At 36.4% G+C, this 21002-nt stretch overlaps 1 protein-coding gene across 1 annotated transcript in view; it reads right to left on the bottom strand.

Moving 5' to 3' along the window:
- The window catches only part of PRKAR2B (protein kinase cAMP-dependent type II regulatory subunit beta), an 82006-nt gene that overhangs the window by 13938 nt on the left and 47066 nt on the right, over positions 1-21002 (bottom strand). The window contains exons 3-5 of the mRNA XM_016145863.2: positions 17093-17145; positions 14413-14496; positions 1513-1619 (exon numbers count right to left, since the gene is read on the bottom strand). Of these exons, the coding sequence (XP_016001349.1) occupies positions 1513-1619; positions 14413-14496; positions 17093-17145 (244 nt within the window). The remainder of the gene's footprint in view (positions 1-1512; positions 1620-14412; positions 14497-17092; positions 17146-21002) is intronic.

The following is a 21002-nucleotide window of genomic DNA, read 5'->3' on the forward strand; positions in this document are numbered from 1 at the left end:
GTGCTACTTTTCTATGTTGATTCCTTCCCTGATAATGTGAGGCCTCAAGCAGTGCAGAGCCATGGAAAGAACACAAACTGTGGCCAAGAGACCTGGTTGTGGGGTTGGCTACCAATGATCATCTGGGTGAACTTAACCCCACACACATCACTTCTCTATGCCTGAGTTTTAATCCATCAAATGGATGATTAGGATCTACCTGAAAAGGATGTACTATATACAAATGTAAGACAGTTTTTATAGTTCAAAATACCTACTAAAAGAAGATTAATCCTGTGTTGTATTTGGGGTTCTCATAGACTCCCACAATTAATATAATTAAATAGCTGAATGACCTTCTGAAGTGTTTCACTTGATGAAAGCTGTTAATGATATCAAAACCATGACTTTAATTTACATATGAGACGACCCGTTCTATTCTATTCTAAAATCACAAGAGTCCACCCCTGCCCTGGCTAGTGCCTTGGCAAAAGCTCTCTAGGTCACCAAGGCATTCAGGATGAGGGAATGGGGGAATCAGTGAAAACCCTTGATTCAGAGAGCATGCATTACTCTCTGAAGAGCCTAGATCAAGAAATGAGGACTAAGCAGACAGATGGAGAGTAGTTTTCCACAAGCCTTCTGAACTGAACACAACTCTACACAGAGAAGCAAATGGAATCCAATAAATCAGTCTGGGAGATTATCTGAATTCCACACAAAAGAGGAGGGGCTGGGGATACCAACTGTCTCATAAACACTTCACTATCGTATTACAAAAGTGAAGAAATACTCAGTTCAGACTGATCCCCTATTACATTTTAGGACACTCAATTATTGCTTAAAGCATACTTAAAGCATAAAGCTTTAAAGTAGAACATGACTTAAGTTTTCTGAAATTAGATTTTCAATGTAAATGCACACCTTCTCATTTAAATAAAATTTCTCTATAGAACTTAAAAAAGACAAATATAACAACAAATATAGAATTTGTAAAAGACAAAGCATAAAGAATTTCTGGAAGAACACACAAACTACTTACTGACTGGATGATACTGAAGCAATAGGAAGAGAAACTGACTTTTTACCATATGCCCCTTTGATTTTTTTAAACCATGAACATGTTTTGCTTTATAGTAAATAAAAAAAGAAACCTCTTAAAAAACATAACGGATTGAGTTATACTGGGGTTTAACATGTCAGGTGCTGTATTATGCTTCTAATTCTCACTGTGATAGGCATCTACTACATACTACCTCTCAAATAGAAGTTAACAAATGAAGAGCCTCACAGTGACTGAGCTGTACAGATTGATCTAACCAAAAATCAACAGTTCTTCTATAAATCATGCCTCTTTTCACGATCTAGTCTGTTTTTACTGCATGCATTCACAGCAGGTTTACATGCCTACTATGTACTAAAAGTAAAGAAGCAATAGCAACTGTTATCTATTAATTTGTCAGTCATAATAACTGCTGAGATTAAACACAAAAGGTTCGTTACATTTCAGTAGCGAAGTTATGCAAAACTTACCTATCGATTACATAAAAGTTGTCACCATCATCACCTTGATCGATTACATGTTCCCCTTCTTTGACCAATTTTTCAAACATGGCATCTAATACTTGAGACATCTGCTCCTATTTTTTTTAAAACAAAAGATATAATCTTTGTTTATCTAGAACATTTTTTCTTAAGTAACGATAATTCACTTTGTATTCTGTGAACAAGTGCAAAGAAATGGAAATACCATCATTGCTATTAAGTCTTGTCAAAAAATACACAGTACAGTCTTTCTAACCACAGACAAATGAGATAATTATATATTTACTCTTATATTCAGTATCTAAATGAACATAATTATAATTAGGCTATTTCAGAATAGTTGTTATTATTACCACTTTAATATGAAAAACTGGCCACCAAATCCCCATATACCTTGTGAAATATAATATTAGCAACTAAAATGACCAGGTTAGTAAAGAACTACTGCAAATGTCTTTTAAAAATATGTTTTTACAACTTCCATATATCAGTCATCCCTAGAATTTATACAAAGATTAGCTAAATATTAGTGAATTCAAATCCTGACTCCAATCATTTTTGGTTTAGCACACAAAACAAAACAAAAAAAGCAAAACAAATAGTGACTATGCAAATATTCTATCATTATTCTTTGTTACTAAGGTTCTCTTAAAGAAGAAACCATTTAATTCCCTAGGGCAGATTTATTAAAACTGAAGCCAGAAACATCAAATCCATTATCCAAAAGCTATATAAAATATTTAAAACTTTGATTCTGTTAAAATGTGGTTGAAGAGGCTTGATTGAGAATAAACTTCAGCTAGTGAGAATAAACTAGGAGGTTAAAGAAATCCTTCTCTTCTTTTTGAGACTCTGTTAACATTTCACAGAGAATATGATGGTATGAATCCACAACAATATAGACTGTGGGAAAGGGAAACTGATGGAGAGATTTCTAGAGCAAAGGTGAGGTAAATGGGGGAGAAAGAAAGGATGCAGCCCAAAGTAGGACAGATGGGGTCAGCCACCTGTCAGAGCACCAGCAGGCTGGGAAACACCTGGCTCAGTCAAGATGTGTCTGAGACACAGCTCAAAACAAGAGGACTGATTCAGAGTCATAATCACTTGATACCTTCCAAATGCCACCCCCCTGAACAAAGAAAGCCTAACAACCAAATACTGACCCCAACTCTTCCCAGATAAAAGATTAGAGTCAGGTTTTTGGCAGAAACTAAACAAATTAGAGAAAACTAGAACAGCTACTGTGAATACTGGTGCCCTAGAACAAGGACCTTCACTTGCTGTCATTTAGGGGTAACAGCTGACATGTTAACAGCTGACTCCCTGACCACTCTACCTGAACAGTTAGTACGTTGATTGAGAGGCCTCCCTTACTTGGAGCTCCAAGTCAGCTTTGTGTTGCCTTTCTGGTAGGCTACACAACTAAGATAAACAGGAAAATAACACTAGAGGAGACAGACAATTCAGGATCAGAAATTCTATTCTGTATACCCAGAGATATTCAGGATGATATCATATCCATGAGATGAAAAAGTAAATCAGAGAAAAAGGAGTAAGTTGGAAATTAGAAACATGATTGCCAAGATTTTTTTCTTCCTTTAATTTTTTTTTTTAAAGCAATGTTAGGTTCACAGCAAAACTGAGCAAAAAGTATAGAGTTCTCTCTCATATACCCTCCACTCCATCCCCAAGCCTCTCCCTACTATTACCATCCCCCAGCTGAGGGTACATTTGTTACAACGGATGAACCTATATCGACACTCATTCTCACTCAAAGTCCACAATTTACATTAGAGTTCACTCTTGGTGCTGTACACTCTGAGTTTTGGCAAATGTATAATGACATGTACTCACTATTACAAAATATTTTTAAAAGTAAATAAAGGGGTAAGAAAACCAAAAACCTCAAAGAAAGTTGATAAAGACGTGAAAAGACGAGTTCCAGAGAAAGTAAAAACAGAGAAAATAAAAGGGAGAAAATAATCAAGGAAACATGGGATGAATTTTCTAGAACCAAAGGACATACATTCTCAGACTGGAAGGGCACATTCAAGTGCCCAGAACTATCAACCACCAAAAACTCCACCCTAACCTGACAATGTGGCTTTAGAACACCAAAGAAAAAGAACAGATCTGCAAAGCTTCCAGCAAATAGAGGGAAGAAGCTCTTAAAAATAAAAAAAGATGTTCAACTTCTTTGAGAATAAAGAGAAATGCAGATTAAAACTGAAATGAGATACCACTTTTCATCCGTCAGATTCAAAAAAATAAAAATATCAGAATAACATACTATATTGGAAATGGTGTGGGAAAGAGGTATTCTCATACAGACTGCTGATGGGGAGGTAAAACAGAACAAACTACAGAGGGCAATCTGTCAATTTTTGATAAAATTTTAAATATGCATACCCTTCACCTCATTTTTTTCTGGTATATTATTCTATAGATATTTGTAAAAAGACGTGCACAGGCATTTTTCATTGCAGCAAAATACAGCAAAAACCTGGGAAAAAATGAATGTTTACCTGCAGGCCACTGGATAAATAAGTTTGGTACATCCATGCACTGGAAAGCTACGCAGCTATAAAAAAGAATGTGAAGATTCTAAGACATCTATCTTTCAATGGAGTCACTGAGAACACTCAAGGGTAATCAGGAAATCCAAAAACCTGCCAGGGAACTGGGGGCATTTAGGTGAGAGAAAAGTAGGCCTGCTTGTGAACACATCTGCTATCTTCTGTTACCCTGATGATGTTGCTGATTCTAGAGGACACAAATGGAACTGCTGAGTGGACATTTCTTGGAGACTTCAGCACAAATGTTAAACACCTGCCTGAGAAAGAACTGTCTAGAGTGGCACAGGCTGCTCTGCAGAGAGACAAGCTTCTTTTAGCTTGAGCAAAGTATTCAAGGGAGGCTTTCCATCTTCCACGTGCTGTCGAAATGGCTCAGTGTTTTCCAAACTGTTTTGTGGAACCCTGGGACTTTGTGAAGGTGTTCCAGTGATTCTCTCAACAGCTGATTTAATTGCATTCTTAAAGTGTGTTCAACCATTAAATATTAAAACTAATGGAAATCAGATTATATATAATTTTTTTAGGTAAAATTTCACATAACATAAAATTAAATATTTTAAAGTGAACAGTTAAGTGGCCTCAAAATTGTATAACCATTACCTACCTCTATCTAGTTCCAAAAATCTTTCATGGCCCCAAAGGAAACCCTGTACCCATTAGTCACTTGTCATTCTCCCCTCCTATTGGCCCCTGGCAACACCAATCTGTGTTCTGTCTCTATGGATTTACCTAATCTGAATATTTCATATAATGGAGTCATATAATACATGATCTTTTCTGTCTGGCTTATTTCACTCAGCATAAGGTTTTTGAGATTCGTCCCTGTTGCAGCATGTATCATACTTAATTCCTTTTTATGGATGATATATACACACACCACAAATTGCTGCTTATGCCATCACACTTAGGTTCATTGTGCATAATGTGGTTATTGGCTATTGTGAATAAGGCAGCTATAAACATTTGTACATAAGTATTTGTTTGAATATCTGTTTTGAATATTTTAGGTCTACATCAAGGGATGGAATTGCTGAGTCATATGGTAATTTCATGTTTAACTTTTGAGAAACTGACCAAGTTGTTTTCCACAATGCCTGAATCATTTTACTTTCCCACCAGCAATGTACTAGGGTTCCGATTTCTCCAAGCCCTAACACTTATTTTCCTTTTTTAAAAAAATTATACCCATCATATTGGGGGTGAAGTGTTATTTCACTGTAGTTTTGATTTGCATTTGCCTAATGACTGACTGGGCTGAGAATCTTTTCATGTGCTTATTAGTCATTTGTGTATTTGTGTCATTCTTTGAAGAAATGTCTATTCCAATACTTTGCCCACTTTAAGTTGGGTCGTTTGTCTTTTTGTTGTTGAGTTTTAAGAGTTCTTAATATATTCTAGACACTAGGCCCTTATAATACATATGATTTGCAAACATTTTCTCCCATTCTACAGGTTGGCATTTCATTTTTTTTATAATGTCCTTGTTTCACAAAATTTTTAAATTTTTATGAAGTCCAATTTACCTTTTTCTTTCCTTTTTCTGTGGGTTTGGAAAAGAATTATTTGTATTTTTTAATTAATTAATTAGTTTTTATGTTCACATTGGTTAACGAAATCCGGTAAGTTTCAGCTGTACATTTTAACAGCAAGGCATATATATGTTTGCATTGTGTTCACCTCCCATAGTTAAGATTTCTTTCTCTCACCACAGATTTGACCCCTTTTCCTCTATCTACCTCCCCCTCTCCCTCTTCTAGTAACCACTAGTCTATTCTTCACGTCCCTGAGTCTCTGTTGTAAAACAATTTTTAAAATAACTTTTTATTTTCAATTACAGATGGCATACAATATTATATTAGTTTCAGGTGTAAACAATGGTGATTAGACATAACTTATGAAGTGATCACTCTGATAAGTCTAGTACCCATCTAACACCATACATAGTTATTACAATATTACTGACTATATTCCTTATGCTGTACTTTATATCCCCATGACTATTTTGTAACTACTAATTTGCATCTCTTAATCCCTTCCCCTTTCTTACCCACCCATAAAACCCCTCCCATCTGTAAGTGAAATTATATGGCATTTGTCTTTCTCAGTCTGACTTACTCCACTCAGCACAATACCCTCTAGGACCATTCATGTTGTTGCAGATGCAAGATTTCATTCTTTTTATATATATATATAGCTGAGTAATGTTCCATTGTATTTATGTATCCCCTTTATCTATTTGGCCACTGATGGACACCCAAGTTGTCTCCATATTTGGCTACTGTAAATAATGCTGCAATGAACACATGGATCCACATGTCCTTCTGAAACAGTGTTTTAGGTTTCTCTTTGAAAAAAAATCAAAGTGGTATTACTAGTTCCTTCTTTGTCTCTTGTTATAGCCTTTAATGTCTATTTTATCTGGTATAAGTATTGCTTTTATTTTTTGTCTGTTTCCATTTTCATGAAATATCTTTTTCCATCCCTTTATTTTCAGTCTGTGTGTCTTCTGATTTGAAGTGAGTCTCTTGTAGGCAGTACATAAAAGGGTCTTGCTTTCTTATCCATTCAGCCACCCTATGTCTTTTAATTCGAGCATTTGATCCATTTACATTTAAAATAATTATTGGTAAGTATGTAGTTACTGTCATTTTATTATTTATATTTCCTCTTCTTTCTCCTCCTTCTTCTCCTTCTCCTTCAAGAAGTCTCCCTAACATTTTTTAATACTGCTTTGGTGTTGATGAACTCCTTTAGCTTTTTCTTATCTGAGAAGCTCTTTATCTGTCCTTTGAGTCTAAATGATAGCTTCACTGAACAGAGTAATCTTGGTTGTAGGGCCTGGCTTTTCATTACTTGGAATGTTTCATGTCAGTACCTTCTGGCCTGCAAAGTTTCTGTTGAAAAGTCAACTGACAGTCCTATAGGCACTCCCATGTGGATAACTAATGACATTTATCTTGCTGCTTTTAAGGTTCTTTGTCTTTAATCTTTGGTGTTTTAACTATGATGCCTCTTGGTAGAGGCCTCTTTGGGTACAACATACAAGTACTTCCTATGTCTATTTCCTTTTCACCAGATTAGGGAAGTTTCCGATCACTATTTCTTCAAATAGGTTTTAAATTATTTGCCCTCTCATCTCCTTCTGGTACCGCTATGATGCGAATATTGGAACCCTTGATGTTGTCCCAGTGGTCCCTTAAACTACCCTCATTTTCTGGGATTCGTTTTTCTTGGTGCTATTGTGATTGGGTGTCTTCGGCTACCTTATCTTCTCAATGATTGGATCTTCTGCTTCATTTAATCTACTGTCGATTCCCTCTAAGGAATTCTTCATTCCATGTATTGTATTCTTCATTTTAGACTGGTTCTTTGTTTTCCAACTCCATTTTTATGTTTCTTATCTCTTTGTTAAAGTTCTCACTGCGTTCATCTACTCTTTCCCTAAGTTCATTGAGCATCCTTATAATCAGTATTTTGAACTCTACATCTGGTAGATTGCTTGTCTCCATTTTGTTTAGTTCTTTTTCTGGAGCTTTGTTCTGTTCTTTCATTTGGGACATGTTTCTCTGCCTCTCCATCAAACATCCTGTGTTTATTTCTATGTAATAGGTAGAGCTGCTATGTCTCCTGGTCTTAGCAGAGTGGACTTATGTAGGAAGTGTCTTGCGGGGCCCAGTAGTACAGTTTCCCTGGTCACCTAAGTCGGGTGCTTCAGGTGTGTCCCTTGTGTGGGTTGTATGTGTGCCCTCCTGTTGTAGCTGAATCTTGGTTGCAGTTTGCATGTTAATGGGAGGAAGTGACCCACAGGTTGAATGGTTGTGAGGATTGGCTGCTGAGGGGCTGACCCTATGGAGCAAGATTCATTTTAGCAGGGCTCTGGTGCCTGTCCAGTCTGCCTTTTGGGTATGTTGTCCCTGGATGTGACCCTGGGTGGTGCTCCAGCTAGGTCAAAGGTGGCCACTAGGCATGCTGGCCCCAGGGCCTCCTGGGAAGGACTCCACCACAGCCAAATTCAGCTACAGCCAGTGCCCTCCCTGGAGCCACCTGGCATGAGCCACCAAGTAATCCAGATGGATTGCTAGCCACCCTCATTGGGCTTGGAAGTGCCTCAAAAGGCCAAATGGCAAAACAATGCTGCTGCTGCTAGTGTCAAGCCTTGGGCTGCTCAGCACGAGATAGTACGCCAAGGCCAGATGCTCCTTGTTTGGGGTTTGCAAACCTTTGAGAGATTTTAGGAAAGTCAGTAGCATAAGCCAAGACAGGCTGTTTTTATGGAATAACCACTGGAAACAATTTGGGTAGGCCCAAAAGTTGGGTGGGTGAGATCTGAGGGAGTTACCAGGGCAAAGCTAATGGTATTAGCTCTGGTTAATGGAGACTCAGATATGGTGCCTGCCTTCATCTGCACGCTTGGTTGGGGGAGCTCAACAAAGAAACAATGGTTTCTGCCAGCACTTCTGTTTAGGAAAAAGCTGCTCTTCCTGCTCTCGCTCTGAAGGCAGACAATTCAGTTCCTTCCATATGTCCCTGGTATCTTTTGAACTGCTGCCTCAGTGCTGGAGCGCAGAGCGAGTGAGTCAATCTGCAACTGAGTTGTGCATGGGCCCTTTAAGAGAATATCTGGGTCTACTGCAGCCCTCTGTCTCACTTAGCCACAACCTCCACTGGATTTCACAGCAAGAAGTTGGGGATTTCTCTTCCCAGCACTGGAACCCTGGACTGGGGAGCCTGGTGTAGGGCTGGGATGGCTCACCCCTCCAGGGGGACCACCACAGCTGAGATATCCTTCCTGATTTTTAACTGCACATGTAGGTGTGGGACCAGCCAGTTCCTCATTTTTGCCCCTCCTACCAGTCTCAAGGTGGCTTCTTTAGCATGTCCTTAGCTGTAGGACTTCTATTTAGCCAGACTTCAGGCAATTCTCAAATGATGGTTGTTCTATAGTTCAGTTGTAATTGTGATGTGGTTGTGAGAGGAAGCAAAGACAGTTTTTACCTACTCCGCCATCTTGTCTGGAAATACTTTTTTTTCCTTTTTCTTCTACTTTTGGCATATAAGAATTCACTGCTAAATCCAAGGTCATAAAGAATAATCCTGTGTTTATAGTCTTAGAGCTTACATTTAGGTCTTTGATTCACTTTGAGTTAATTTTTGTATACAGTATGAAGTAGGAGTCCAACTTTTTCTTTTGTGTGTGGATATTTAGTTGTCCCAGCACCATTTGTGAAGACATAATTCTTTTCCCACTGAATGGTCTTGGCATTTTTGTCAAAATCAAATAATTCTGACTCTCAAGTCTATTCCACTGTTCTATATATCTTCCCTATGCCAGTAACACTTTGTTTTGATTACTGTAGCTTTGTAGTAAAAGCTGTGAAGCTGGCAAGTGTGAGTCCTCCAACTTGTTCTTTTTCAATCTTATTTTGACCACTGGGACCTCTTCCTTGTTATATATACAGTTTTAACACATAAGACAATAGCAAAATGTTAATGTGTTTTCTAGGTTTAGCTAGCTTTATAATACATAACTGTAACTCATTTACACTTTTAAAATAAATTAGTACTGCTAAAAATAATTTTTAAAAATATGGAATCTATAAATATAGATATATTGTTAAGTAAAAATAAGAACTGAGCAGAATATTGGGTAGAATTTACTGCCACCAGCATTTAAAAAGAATACACTTGTATATAAACATAGCATTACACTGTAAAAAGACACAAGCCAAAAGAATTAGGCTCCTGAGAAACTAGGTTGCTGGGAGATAGAGACAGAAGGGAGATTTCTGTTTACTGACTACTCTTTGTTCTTTTAGAATTTCACTCTTTCGTTCTTTTTGAATTTTTATAAATTGCATATGTATACTGATTTAAGATTTTTAGTTAACTAAAAAAAAATCAAACTCTCCATTTAAACAGAGAACATAATATTTGCATCTTCATGTGAGCTAAGAAAAACTTTTGGGAGCATAATGGTGATGAGTTTATAGGAAGTGGTTTTCATCCCTGCCCTGAGTCCCTGCGTGAGATCTGGCACTGATCTTTGAAACAGCAGCCAAGGCTGAAGATGACAGCAATGTGGCACTAAGACAGTGCTTTCTAGATATGGTGCTAATTGACCTCACAGGGACCATTTTACTCAAATGAGTTCATGAACCAGGCAACAGATGGTCACCTATCAAAATCATGAAATTTGATTAAATGGTTTACTAATTTTTTTGCTGCTGTTTACATTTCAACTCTTTTAGGGCATATGGACAGAGAATATTAGTTTTATTGATTCGCTCTGGCTGCAAACGTCAAATGGAGAAAAAGATAAAAAAACATTGCTATAGTTAATTTTTTTTTATCTTGAAATTAGCTGCATTTTAAAACATGAAGTTTAAGAATTCACACATGATATATGAAAAAGTAATTCCTGATAAAATATAGAACAATTATTTCTTCTAGAACTTCTCTATGCGACAGGTATCTGTTCTAGTCAATCAAAATGTAATTTCTCCATAATTATGCACAGAATAAAAAGAACATAGGAAATAGTTAATATGCAGAGGCTTATCACGATGACTGACAACTACTGTAGGAAATTCACATCTTATTTTCCTACAGAATGCAAATTTTAGACTGAGCTCAGCATAAGGGCTCTGATTCACTTTAAAAAATACCAATTTACTCTCTATGAATGAAAGAGCCTATCATATAGCTTAGGAAAATTATTTCATTTTGCCTCGTATTAGAAATATTTCAGAAGAAAAATGGCCTACAGAGTCAAGCATTAAAATATTCATGAAAAGGTTATCTTCAAAGAGGTTAATAATTATAAATGCTGTGCTCAATGTATGAACATACAGCACTCTAAGGAAAAATGTTCTGAGGCCTAGAATGTGCAAGATTTTTAAGCTAAAGAAGTCAGGAAATTCAAATGAGATAGACACAAAGCTAAGATCATTCTTCTTGCTAGTTCGTAATTACTGCTTCATTTTCCTCTGTCAAGTCTTCTCATTTCAGGAAAAGGTACCACTTTCACAGTCATTCCAACTAGGTACTGGGAATCATTCTAGACTCTTTCTGTCAAGTCTGAATTCATTTAGTCACCAAGTACCAACGTCTGCTAATCCTGAATATTTTGAGAAACCATCCCTTTTCCCACTTCCATAGTTGGGCCCATTTCTTTTCTCTGTATCATGGCATAGTTTCGTCACTGAGCTCCATTCCTTTGTTCTTACTTGTCACTCTCCCATCTTAAACTCAACCCTCTGCCACCACAGTGACTTAGGCACGCACATCTGATTGTTACATTCTCTACTTAAAATGCTCCAATTGAGCCTGCCCACTGCGTACAGTCTATGTCGAATGGTCCTTCAGGACACAGCACACACATTTAGCATCAACAACTGATGTCTCCTCATTTAGACTCTAGTGAGAACACTGTACTTTTCTTCGACTGGCACTTCCTACTCACTTTCTGAGGCGCAGCTGAGGTGGCCTCTCCAGGCTTGTGAATCCTCAGGTAAAGCTAAGAGACTCTCATCCTTTCTAGTGCCCTTACCATATTATAACATTTATCATGTTTTACCACAATGCTTTGTATGCATATTTAAATCCCTCATTAAATTTTAAGTTCTAAGAGGACAAGAATCATGTCTAAGTATTTTTGTGGCCTCCACCACTTTAGACAGGCCTTGGAACATAGTGAGTAGTCAAGGAATTGAGCTGAAAGGAGATATTGTATAATAAGCAGATTATATGAGTTGAACATATAATTCAATTTAAATTGCATATGAATTATTGTAAAAAGTATACATCATGAAAAAAAGCTACTTGAAGTATGAATTTAACCTAAAATCTTTAATCTGCCATATTTGGAGATAAATTTCTTATTCCAGGTGGTATTTGCTGAGAAAAATTGATTTTTACATATTTATATTCTGCATGTTTCCTAGAAGGATTTGAGATAGTGAGGAAATAAGCCAAGGTGGTTTGAGCTCAAACTCAATATAAGACCTTTTGGAAACAGCTATGTAAATACATTTGTTTCTTCTCTATAAAACATTCAATAATGGTAATTCATGAAGCTGATAATTTCATGAACTGGCTTTTTCGCTTTTAAAAAAACATATCCTGAAGACTCTCTCTCTCTCTCTCTACACACACACACACACACACACACACACACACACACACACAAAACCTTCAAAGAGCAGTAAAAGAAGTCTAAAAAATTCCTGTGTTTATAAAATAATCACTTCAATTAAGCAAAGATGCTCCTTGTTAGAGTATGCCAGCAAGTTTTTAAATTGTTTTAAATGCAACCAAAATTTTCACAATGTTTTAAAAGAGTTAAAGTTGAAATGGCAAGAAAAATCAATTTAATCTAGAGGATGGAACAGAACAAGCAGCATCTCAGAAAAGTATAACCAGCAGCTATTTCACTCATGCCTGTTTGTCACTTAGTGTATAAACACCAGAATATCACTGTTTAGTCACTGATGAACCATTAAAATACTGGTTCAATTGAATAGGGAAATATGCAAACAAAATCATACGGTAGTATCAAAATACTGAACTAGAGCATTTTCACATCTGGCTCTACATCTTGCTACTAAAAGTATGGTTGTTGGGCAGGAGCATCAACATCACGGGGTGCTTGTGAGAAATGCGGACTCTCAGGCTCCACTACAGATCTACAGAACCAGAGTATGCATTTTTAACAACATTCTCTGATGACATGGAGGCATATTTGAGAACCCATGGTTTTGGAGATCCATAAAATTCTCCCATGTAAAGTTCTAATAAAAAAATAGAGAATCTTAGTTAAAGCCTACATGTAAGAGTAAAACTAAGGATTAATTTCACAGCTCTCTTCTGTGTGAATCCAGAACAGGAGTTACAATTCTAATTTAGTTTAATTCCAACACCAAAATTATTATCTTATACAAATGTACACACACACACAAAGTTCTATCTTTCCAATAATAATTATTTGGATCATACTGGTGGGAGAGCATGAGAGATCACATAGTTTAGTGTCCTTTATTTCACAGAATCATAACCATTCTAGATAATGAGATGTGGGATTATTTGGAAGCCCATCAAAAATTCACAAACTCCTTTTAGTCACTTAGTCCACTATTTAATTCTACAAAGAAAATTTTCCACTCATAAACTAAATTCTTAAGTTTTCTATACTAATTCCATTTCTTACTCTTCTATTATTAGAGAAAACAATCAGCAATCTGATTCTTTATAGCTCCTAGTTTTGCAAACTCAGGGATAATTCTGGAGGACCTGGATCAAACTGGACAAAACTTGTAATGTGTGGTCCTAAAACAAAACCCCCAAAGTCACAAAATGTAATCCCTGTTCCTGGAGGACATGATATAAACATAAATGGTACTAGAAACACAGCAGCTTTTAAAAATATTTTAAAATATTTTAAAATATTTAAAAATACTTTTAAATATTTGTAGAAATATAGAAAACTTAGTATAATGCAGTATACCACCTTCTTTATAAAAACGGCCTTTTAAAGAAAACCTCATTTTAAAAAGAATGGCTTTATGACTTAATGTTTTCTTCTCTAGGACATCAAGCTGAAAACTATAAAATGTTGAATTTGACCAAAAAAAAGTTGAGGTAAATTACAAAAGTTGACTTAGTTTTCACATTTGGAACATGGCGGCTGTGGTTCTTTCCCAAATGACCACACAGCAGTGATGACGGAGCAGAACACTTAGGTTAGACTGCAGGGCAAAACCTGAACAGCAAGTTCAAACTAAGAGAGGGTGTTCTAGAAATACGCCCAAAACCAAAGGCTGGAGATTTTCAAAATCCTTACGATGAACATGAACAAAAAATCCCCCTACTTTGGAAGCCAAGTAAAATGTTACTTTTAAAATATGTACAATGTTAAGTTACATATTTGATATAGTTACTATTACTGGCTGGTAAGAGAGGCGATCCACCCTGGGCCCTGTACCTCCCTGCATATTCCAGCTGGAAGTACAAAGAACACAAGGTCCTAACTTCTCTTCACCTGGGCCATTTCCCAGGGTTATGTTTAAAGCTAGTAACCTTGAGGGATGAGATAATGTCTTCCCCAAGACAAATGGCAGGCCTGCTTACACCTTAATCTAATAGCAGTGGGCCTCCCAAGTTCAGTACAAACATATTCTTCCCCTATAACACAGCCCATTATGCATGCAGGAATCCATAATGGGGTGACATTAGCTTGTGGAGAGGTTAAATCCAAGACCCTGCACCGTTCTAAACACTGACACTAAAAAACCATTTCTATTGAGTTTTATCTCACCGGATCCAGGTTCTTAAACAGCAGGATGTCTTTGCAAGCCTCTTGTAATCGGTTCCTTTGATCATCAGTTTTTGGATGTATAATCTAAAATTAACAAACAATTAGTTTACTCTTGTTACTCATAAGAGATAAAACTTCCTAGTAGGATGTCAGAAGGAAGAACTTTGAGTGCTGAGGCTCACTTTAGGTGACTAGACAATTATCAGCCCACTAAGTAAGGGAAAGTAACACAATTTGTCCCAGGGAGGGAGTACACATTGACAATATAGAACTTGAGTGTTTTTTCAAAAGAGTGTTCCCCCCACATTATTAGCAAGTTCACTTTGTAAAGGTCTGTGATTGGCCAATAACTAAAGATGCCCAAACTCTCATCCAGTGGGGACATACAAAAAGACAACGGGTGACATCAGCTATGTTGAAAATTTAGATGGTCTTTATTCTATTTAATATTCTTTATAATATTCTTACTCTATACCACTGAGTTTAATACTCTTTCATGATGTATCTCTTTCCTTTACTCCTGATAAAGTCTCTAGAAGACAGTTAATTCTTACATGTATAGTGCATTAGATGTTAAATACATTTTTATGCACAATATATGTAACTACCTCCACAGGGAGTAACTTTCCAAAGGGGGTAAACAATCGTGGCCTGTCACAACAAGAGTCTGGACCTGAGGAAAAATGAATAGTCCTGGTGTGCTCACTTTAGCTCAAAGAAAATCAGTGTCCTATATTCTTATGAAACTTTCATTCCAGGAGGATGAAGACTAACAGAATGCTTTCTGTAACTGTGGCCTGCCAACTCCCTGGAGTCCCTTTTTGACTAGCAGAAGGCTCAACTGACTTGGGACCAAATAGTCTATTCTTTCATGAACATCAGTAGGTTATAACTATAAAATAAGTTGAACGGGCAAGAAACAGCCCTAAAGGAAGCAGGCATTGAGTTGCTCTCCCGGAGACATATATACCACTTATTCCTATTCTAATGTTCACTCAAAGAGTGACCATGGGAGATGATGAGCTGGCACCTCACCTCTTTAATCAGCCAGCCCCACCACCAAAACAACTAGAATCAGGGAGTGGTGAGTTTTGTGCCCATGAATATATCAGAACTCACAATGGGAAATGAAAATTAGCATTTGAAACCCATCTCAGATGTCTAACCATTAATGAAAATCACAGGCTCAAGAAGAATCAAGGAAATTTATAGTGTATGTGTACTATATATGTGTGTACTATTTATGGACTACACAGAAGTCTATTAGCCAGTTTGAAAGAAAGTCATTGCAATTTTTCTATAAATGCAAACTTTTTTTCACTATCTAATCAATATTCATCTCAAAATAGATTCTAAGATGACGCATGAACAGAAAAAATAGATTCTGGTCCCTACAAATTCATTGTAGACAAGAAACTTTTACAATTTGAGTATTAACTAAATCATGCACCAAAATTCACTTCTCCCTACTTCAAGTAAGGAAGGCTAACATAATAAAACAAAACAAAAAGTTATTTTTTACTTCATGAAATTCATCTAGGGCTTCGAGCAAAAACAATCATGAATGTTTGCCTGCTGAGAAGCTCTATTCTCAGAGAGAAAAGGTTTGGAACGTCATTTGACCATTGTTGAAATAACTTTCTTGGCTCAAGATGGAGCTGCTATGGTGCCAGAAGAGCATACCAAAATTTGGGTAACTCTTGTGTACCCGTAAACGATCTGCTTCATTAGAAATGCAGTATATCCAGTCAGCCAATCCCCAGAAACTAAGCCAACTCTGGGCTCTACAGTAATTTCCTTGTTCCTTATTTATTTTTCTCCCTAACCCTGGTGCTGGGCATCTCCATGATATGAGAGTGAAATGGGAGTTCCGTGAAGATGTTCTGGTCATATAAAGGCTCCTGATCTTGCTATTATTGAATTTTCCATAAAGTTCAGGGAGCTTAATGATGTAATGATTTGGAGACGCAGTATCTGCTTTTCCAAATAAAAGTCAATCTTACTAAAGTATTTTTCATAGCTACAGAAATAGATTTTTGTTTATATTTTTAAGGCCAATAGAAAAAAGGAGACTTTTTTTTTTTTACTAAATAAATAATAGAAGACAGAGCTAAAGGACACAGCTTACAAACTGCTTCAAAACAAACTGAACACATTTTTACAAAAATATTAGGACCTCCATGAAATCAGTTTCTGAGCAAAGTATTAAGACTCAAAGATTTTAAAAAATAACTGCTGTATTGACACTTCAAATGTAATTTTACTGTGATTTTTTTTGTTCGTTTCACAGTAAGCTTCTACTTTTATAAATTAGTAGGAGCAGAAGGCTCTTCCAATATTTTTCTTTACTAGAAATACTAAGAAAAATAAATTACCACTATGAAAAACATGGCTAAAAACATTTTTCATCACCAGGCTGTATTTTGCAAAAGAAATAAAACCACAACTGCAGTGAGTTTTTATGTTGATCTTTCCTTTTAGCCAAAGAGAGAGACTCTTTGGTTAAAGTAATTCTATAGAACTTGAAACAGAAGCTATCAGAGATAAGACTAAGAAAGAAATGGTCAAAACAATTCCATATCTCCTGTTAACCTATATGCCTGTTAACATCCTTTCAATTATTATTTTCCTTATTCAATACTGGATAATTTAAAATTAACTTATTCAGTAAATTACATACCCTGGACTCTGCATCATCTTCTTCTTCATCAGGATTATAAGCTTCTGCACATACTGTAAAAATAAAAATGGACATTTTAAAGACTCCTTTCATCAAGAAACATACTACAATAAATATATCTTTAAAAATGAATAAACAAAAAGAGTACCATGGCCCAAAAAATATTAATTCACCTTATCCAGGGCAAGCAATCTACCCTCAAAGTCGTTTTCTTATTCCAATATACACGGAATTTACTAAAATACAGGGCTGCACTTTTAGACATTGATAATTGCTTTTTGCTTTCTTTTATTCAGAGAAATATAGCTTAACCTCTTTCACCTTCACTTCCAAGCCACAGAAATAAATAAGATCTAAAAATTCCTATAAAATGATCAATTTAATCATATAGTTAAGAGTAACTGTCATAAATTATCTATAACCCAATCTTCCAGGAACAAATACTGCCATTAACATTTTGCATATTCCTTTCCAGTCTTTATTCTGAATTGAGTTCATACTGCATATGCAGTTTTAAATCATGATTTTTTCATTTAACACTGTAAGAATTTCACATGCCATTTGAAACATTTTATAAATATTAAGTACTGCTGATTATTTAGCATAAGCTATCGTTAACTACTCCCCTAATGCTAGACACTCAGCTGGCTTCTATTAAAACAACTCTGCAATAAACATCTTCATGCAGAAATATGCTGTAAGAATTATTCTCAAATGTTATTTTGGGAGGCTAAAAGATAGGATAATTTTTAAGATGCACTTATTACCAAGTTTCTTTCCAGAGAGACTGTACCCATCCACTGCTACAAAGAAGACTCCTCTAAACTGCAAAACAGAGTTGGATTTTATTGTTTAAAATCTTTGTCAATTTAGATGGGAAAAGTATTTAAATTTTTAAAAATTATTATTGAATTAGAATAATTTTCAAGCATTTATAAGCTGACTAAACTTCTTTCTTTGTCTTCATGTATGAAGAATTTATTGATTTGGTTTCTTTTTGAATTATATCAGTTTCTTAACACCCCTGTCATATTTTTCACAATCATTTTATTCAGTTTGCTTTTTAACTGTAAAATTTTTACAGATTATGTATGTTTATTTTTAACATAGTGACAACAAGGAAGAAAACTCCCCAATATGATTTAAACTCAAATGTTAAACATCACTAAAATACCACTGGGTTTTGAGCTTCAAAATTCTTTCTTTATTTGAAAATCTAAAGATGTGTTACTTCTCTTTTCTTTCACTTTTGTAAAAGTAGATCTTAAATTTACACTTTATCCCATATGGACTTTATTCTACCATACATGTAGAAATTTAAAGAAGAGAGGATGGTTGAAGGGTTGGAAATTGTCTAAGAGCCCTAGGATGGAATCAAGAATGTTATCATCATTAGTATTACTATCACCATTATTCTTATAAAACCTGACATTAGCTTTCTTTTCTCTAGGCATTTTCCTATGTACCTAAGCCAGGGCCAAATCTGCCTCCTAGAAGACATCTGGCAATGTCTGGAGACATTTCAATGATTGCAGCTACCAGGGCTTAGAGAGAAGCTTCTGGGAGAGGCCAAAGATGCTGCTAAACATCCTATGATGCTCCCCCACCCAATAAAGAATCAGTACCTGGCATGAGGACATCTACTTCTAAATAGTGCTGAGGTTGAGAAATCATGACCTAGAGGATATTTTCTCATTCACTCTCACAACAACCCTAAGATAGGTGTTATATCACCATTTGACATAGAGAGTGAGTTCACCAGCATGATGCCTGGACTTCAGCTTTCTGTCTCAGAAATCTAACAGAAGGAGACCTGTGTCTCAGGGATAGGCTCCCATTAAAAAACCTCACGGATACATATTTCTAGGATGCAAACTTAGTAACTAACTTTCTGAATCAAGTGGCGGGGGGAGGCGGGGAGGAATCAGCATGACCAGCCAGCTTTCTCCCTGCAGGAAGACCACAGAAAAAGCCAAATCACAATTTAAAGGTTGCTTGGTGAGGAGATGGAAGGAAGAGTTTGTCAAATAAAATGAATGTTTAACGGCATCAGTCTGGGGCAACCTGAAGCATCCACATACACAATACAGATGGTCCTGCTAATGTGGCCCAGACACTTTGTGTTGGCTGCAACTCTCTTAAAGCATTGACATCTACTTCTAAACTTTCTGTAACTTTCTGTTTCTGTGAATGACTAATCACACAGGACTGCTACAAAATTTGGAAGGCGCAACAGCAGAACATTAAACCAAACTCAGGGCCCTTATGAGTATGGGGCCCATGAAGTCAGCCCTACTTAAAGGATCAATACCTTCAATGAGGTAATACAGTAGGTAAGATATTTGGTTCTTTAAGGCAGGAGTCGCCAATCCCCAGGTCGCAGACCCTACTGGTTTGTTGTCTGTTAGGAACTAGGCCACACAGAAGGCAAGCAAGCAAAGCTTCATCTGTATTTGCAGCACTCCCCAGCACTAGCATCACCACCTGAGCTCCACCTCAAATCATCAGGCATTAGATTTTCATAGGTGCACCAGTCTCTGGTGCCAAAAAGGTTGGAAACTGCTGCTTTAAGGTAACTTGTTTTTTTATATATATGTATATATATGTGTGTGTGTGTGTGTATATATATATATATATATATATATATATACATATATATATCCTCTGATCTAGTAGTATTGACCTTAAATTTTAATTCACAGAAGAAAATCTTAACCCTGTAATTTCTAAGTTTTAAGTCCTTGAACTCTGACTAAAAATCATGAGGAATAAGAGTCTATTATTTTTCTAAATAACTTACCAATTATCCCAGTATGATTTATTATTCAATACTCTCTTGATCTATGAAAACTACTTTATCACATATTTGTTTTTTGGTTCTGAACTATCCACTTCATTGAACTATTTATTCAAAGGATTTAGTTTTTAGCATTCATGAACAACTGTTTTACTATGTTAAAATTCACTTACCACCTTCTATAGCCAAATCAAAAAACTTGAACTGAGCGCCCTGCCATGGTACCTCAGACCTCCTTATCTTCACTCACATTGTTTCCTCTCATTGGAACTTCCTCCACACCCTCCTTTTCCAGCCATCCCTTTTCTCCAACCCCAACTAAAAAGTCAGACCAAGAGTCACATGTTGAAACTCTCACCTACACAGGGCCAATTTAGGAAACCCCACTTCTGTGTTCCCTTTCTACTGTCCCAATACTGTGGGCTGAGATCATTATCATTATCATGCTTTACCAAGACATTACAATCTTTGCATTCCTCCAGGCTTTGAATTCAAGGACTTGAAACCCTTCAACGACTGACTCTGTGCTCTTCTTCATCTCTATTATTTCTCTAGCACTAACCTGGCTCAATGCACCTTTTTCTGCATGAATGACTGACTGATGAACAAAAAAGCTTCCAAGGGGTTTGAAGGCAGAGCTGATGTCTTTTAAATACCTCCCAACAGTCTACCTGTATTATAGACTCTCAAACAAACACAAGAAGGATAAATGAATGAATGAATAAAAAGTTGTTCTTTGTTAAAATGTCCTACACTGTCTGCCCAAGAAACTGCGACAGAGAGAATAGTGAAAATAAGGACCTTTTGTCTTGTTCACCAAGGGGCCTGGCATAGACATTAGGAGCTCAATAAATATCTGTACAATGAATGAATGGATGAAAGGCTCTATGGTTGGATGAACCCTCAAATTAAAGTCTCCAGATAATGAGCTGCCTCATACTATTTCTGAAACGTATTTGCCTCATCCCTCCTGGGCAATCTGAAATCAAGCTTGAAACTATATACTCCATTCTTTGCTTGGCAATTACACAGTAGTGAAGGACAGAGGCTTATTGTTTAAGTGAACCCTATACTGAGGTTTTGTTATGTTGTGCATATACGTATTTGAGTAAA

Source organism: Rousettus aegyptiacus, unplaced genomic scaffold, assembly GCF_014176215.1.
Source record: "Rousettus aegyptiacus isolate mRouAeg1 unplaced genomic scaffold, mRouAeg1.p scaffold_m13_p_13, whole genome shotgun sequence".
NCBI classification, from domain to species: domain Eukaryota; kingdom Metazoa; phylum Chordata; class Mammalia; order Chiroptera; family Pteropodidae; genus Rousettus; species Rousettus aegyptiacus.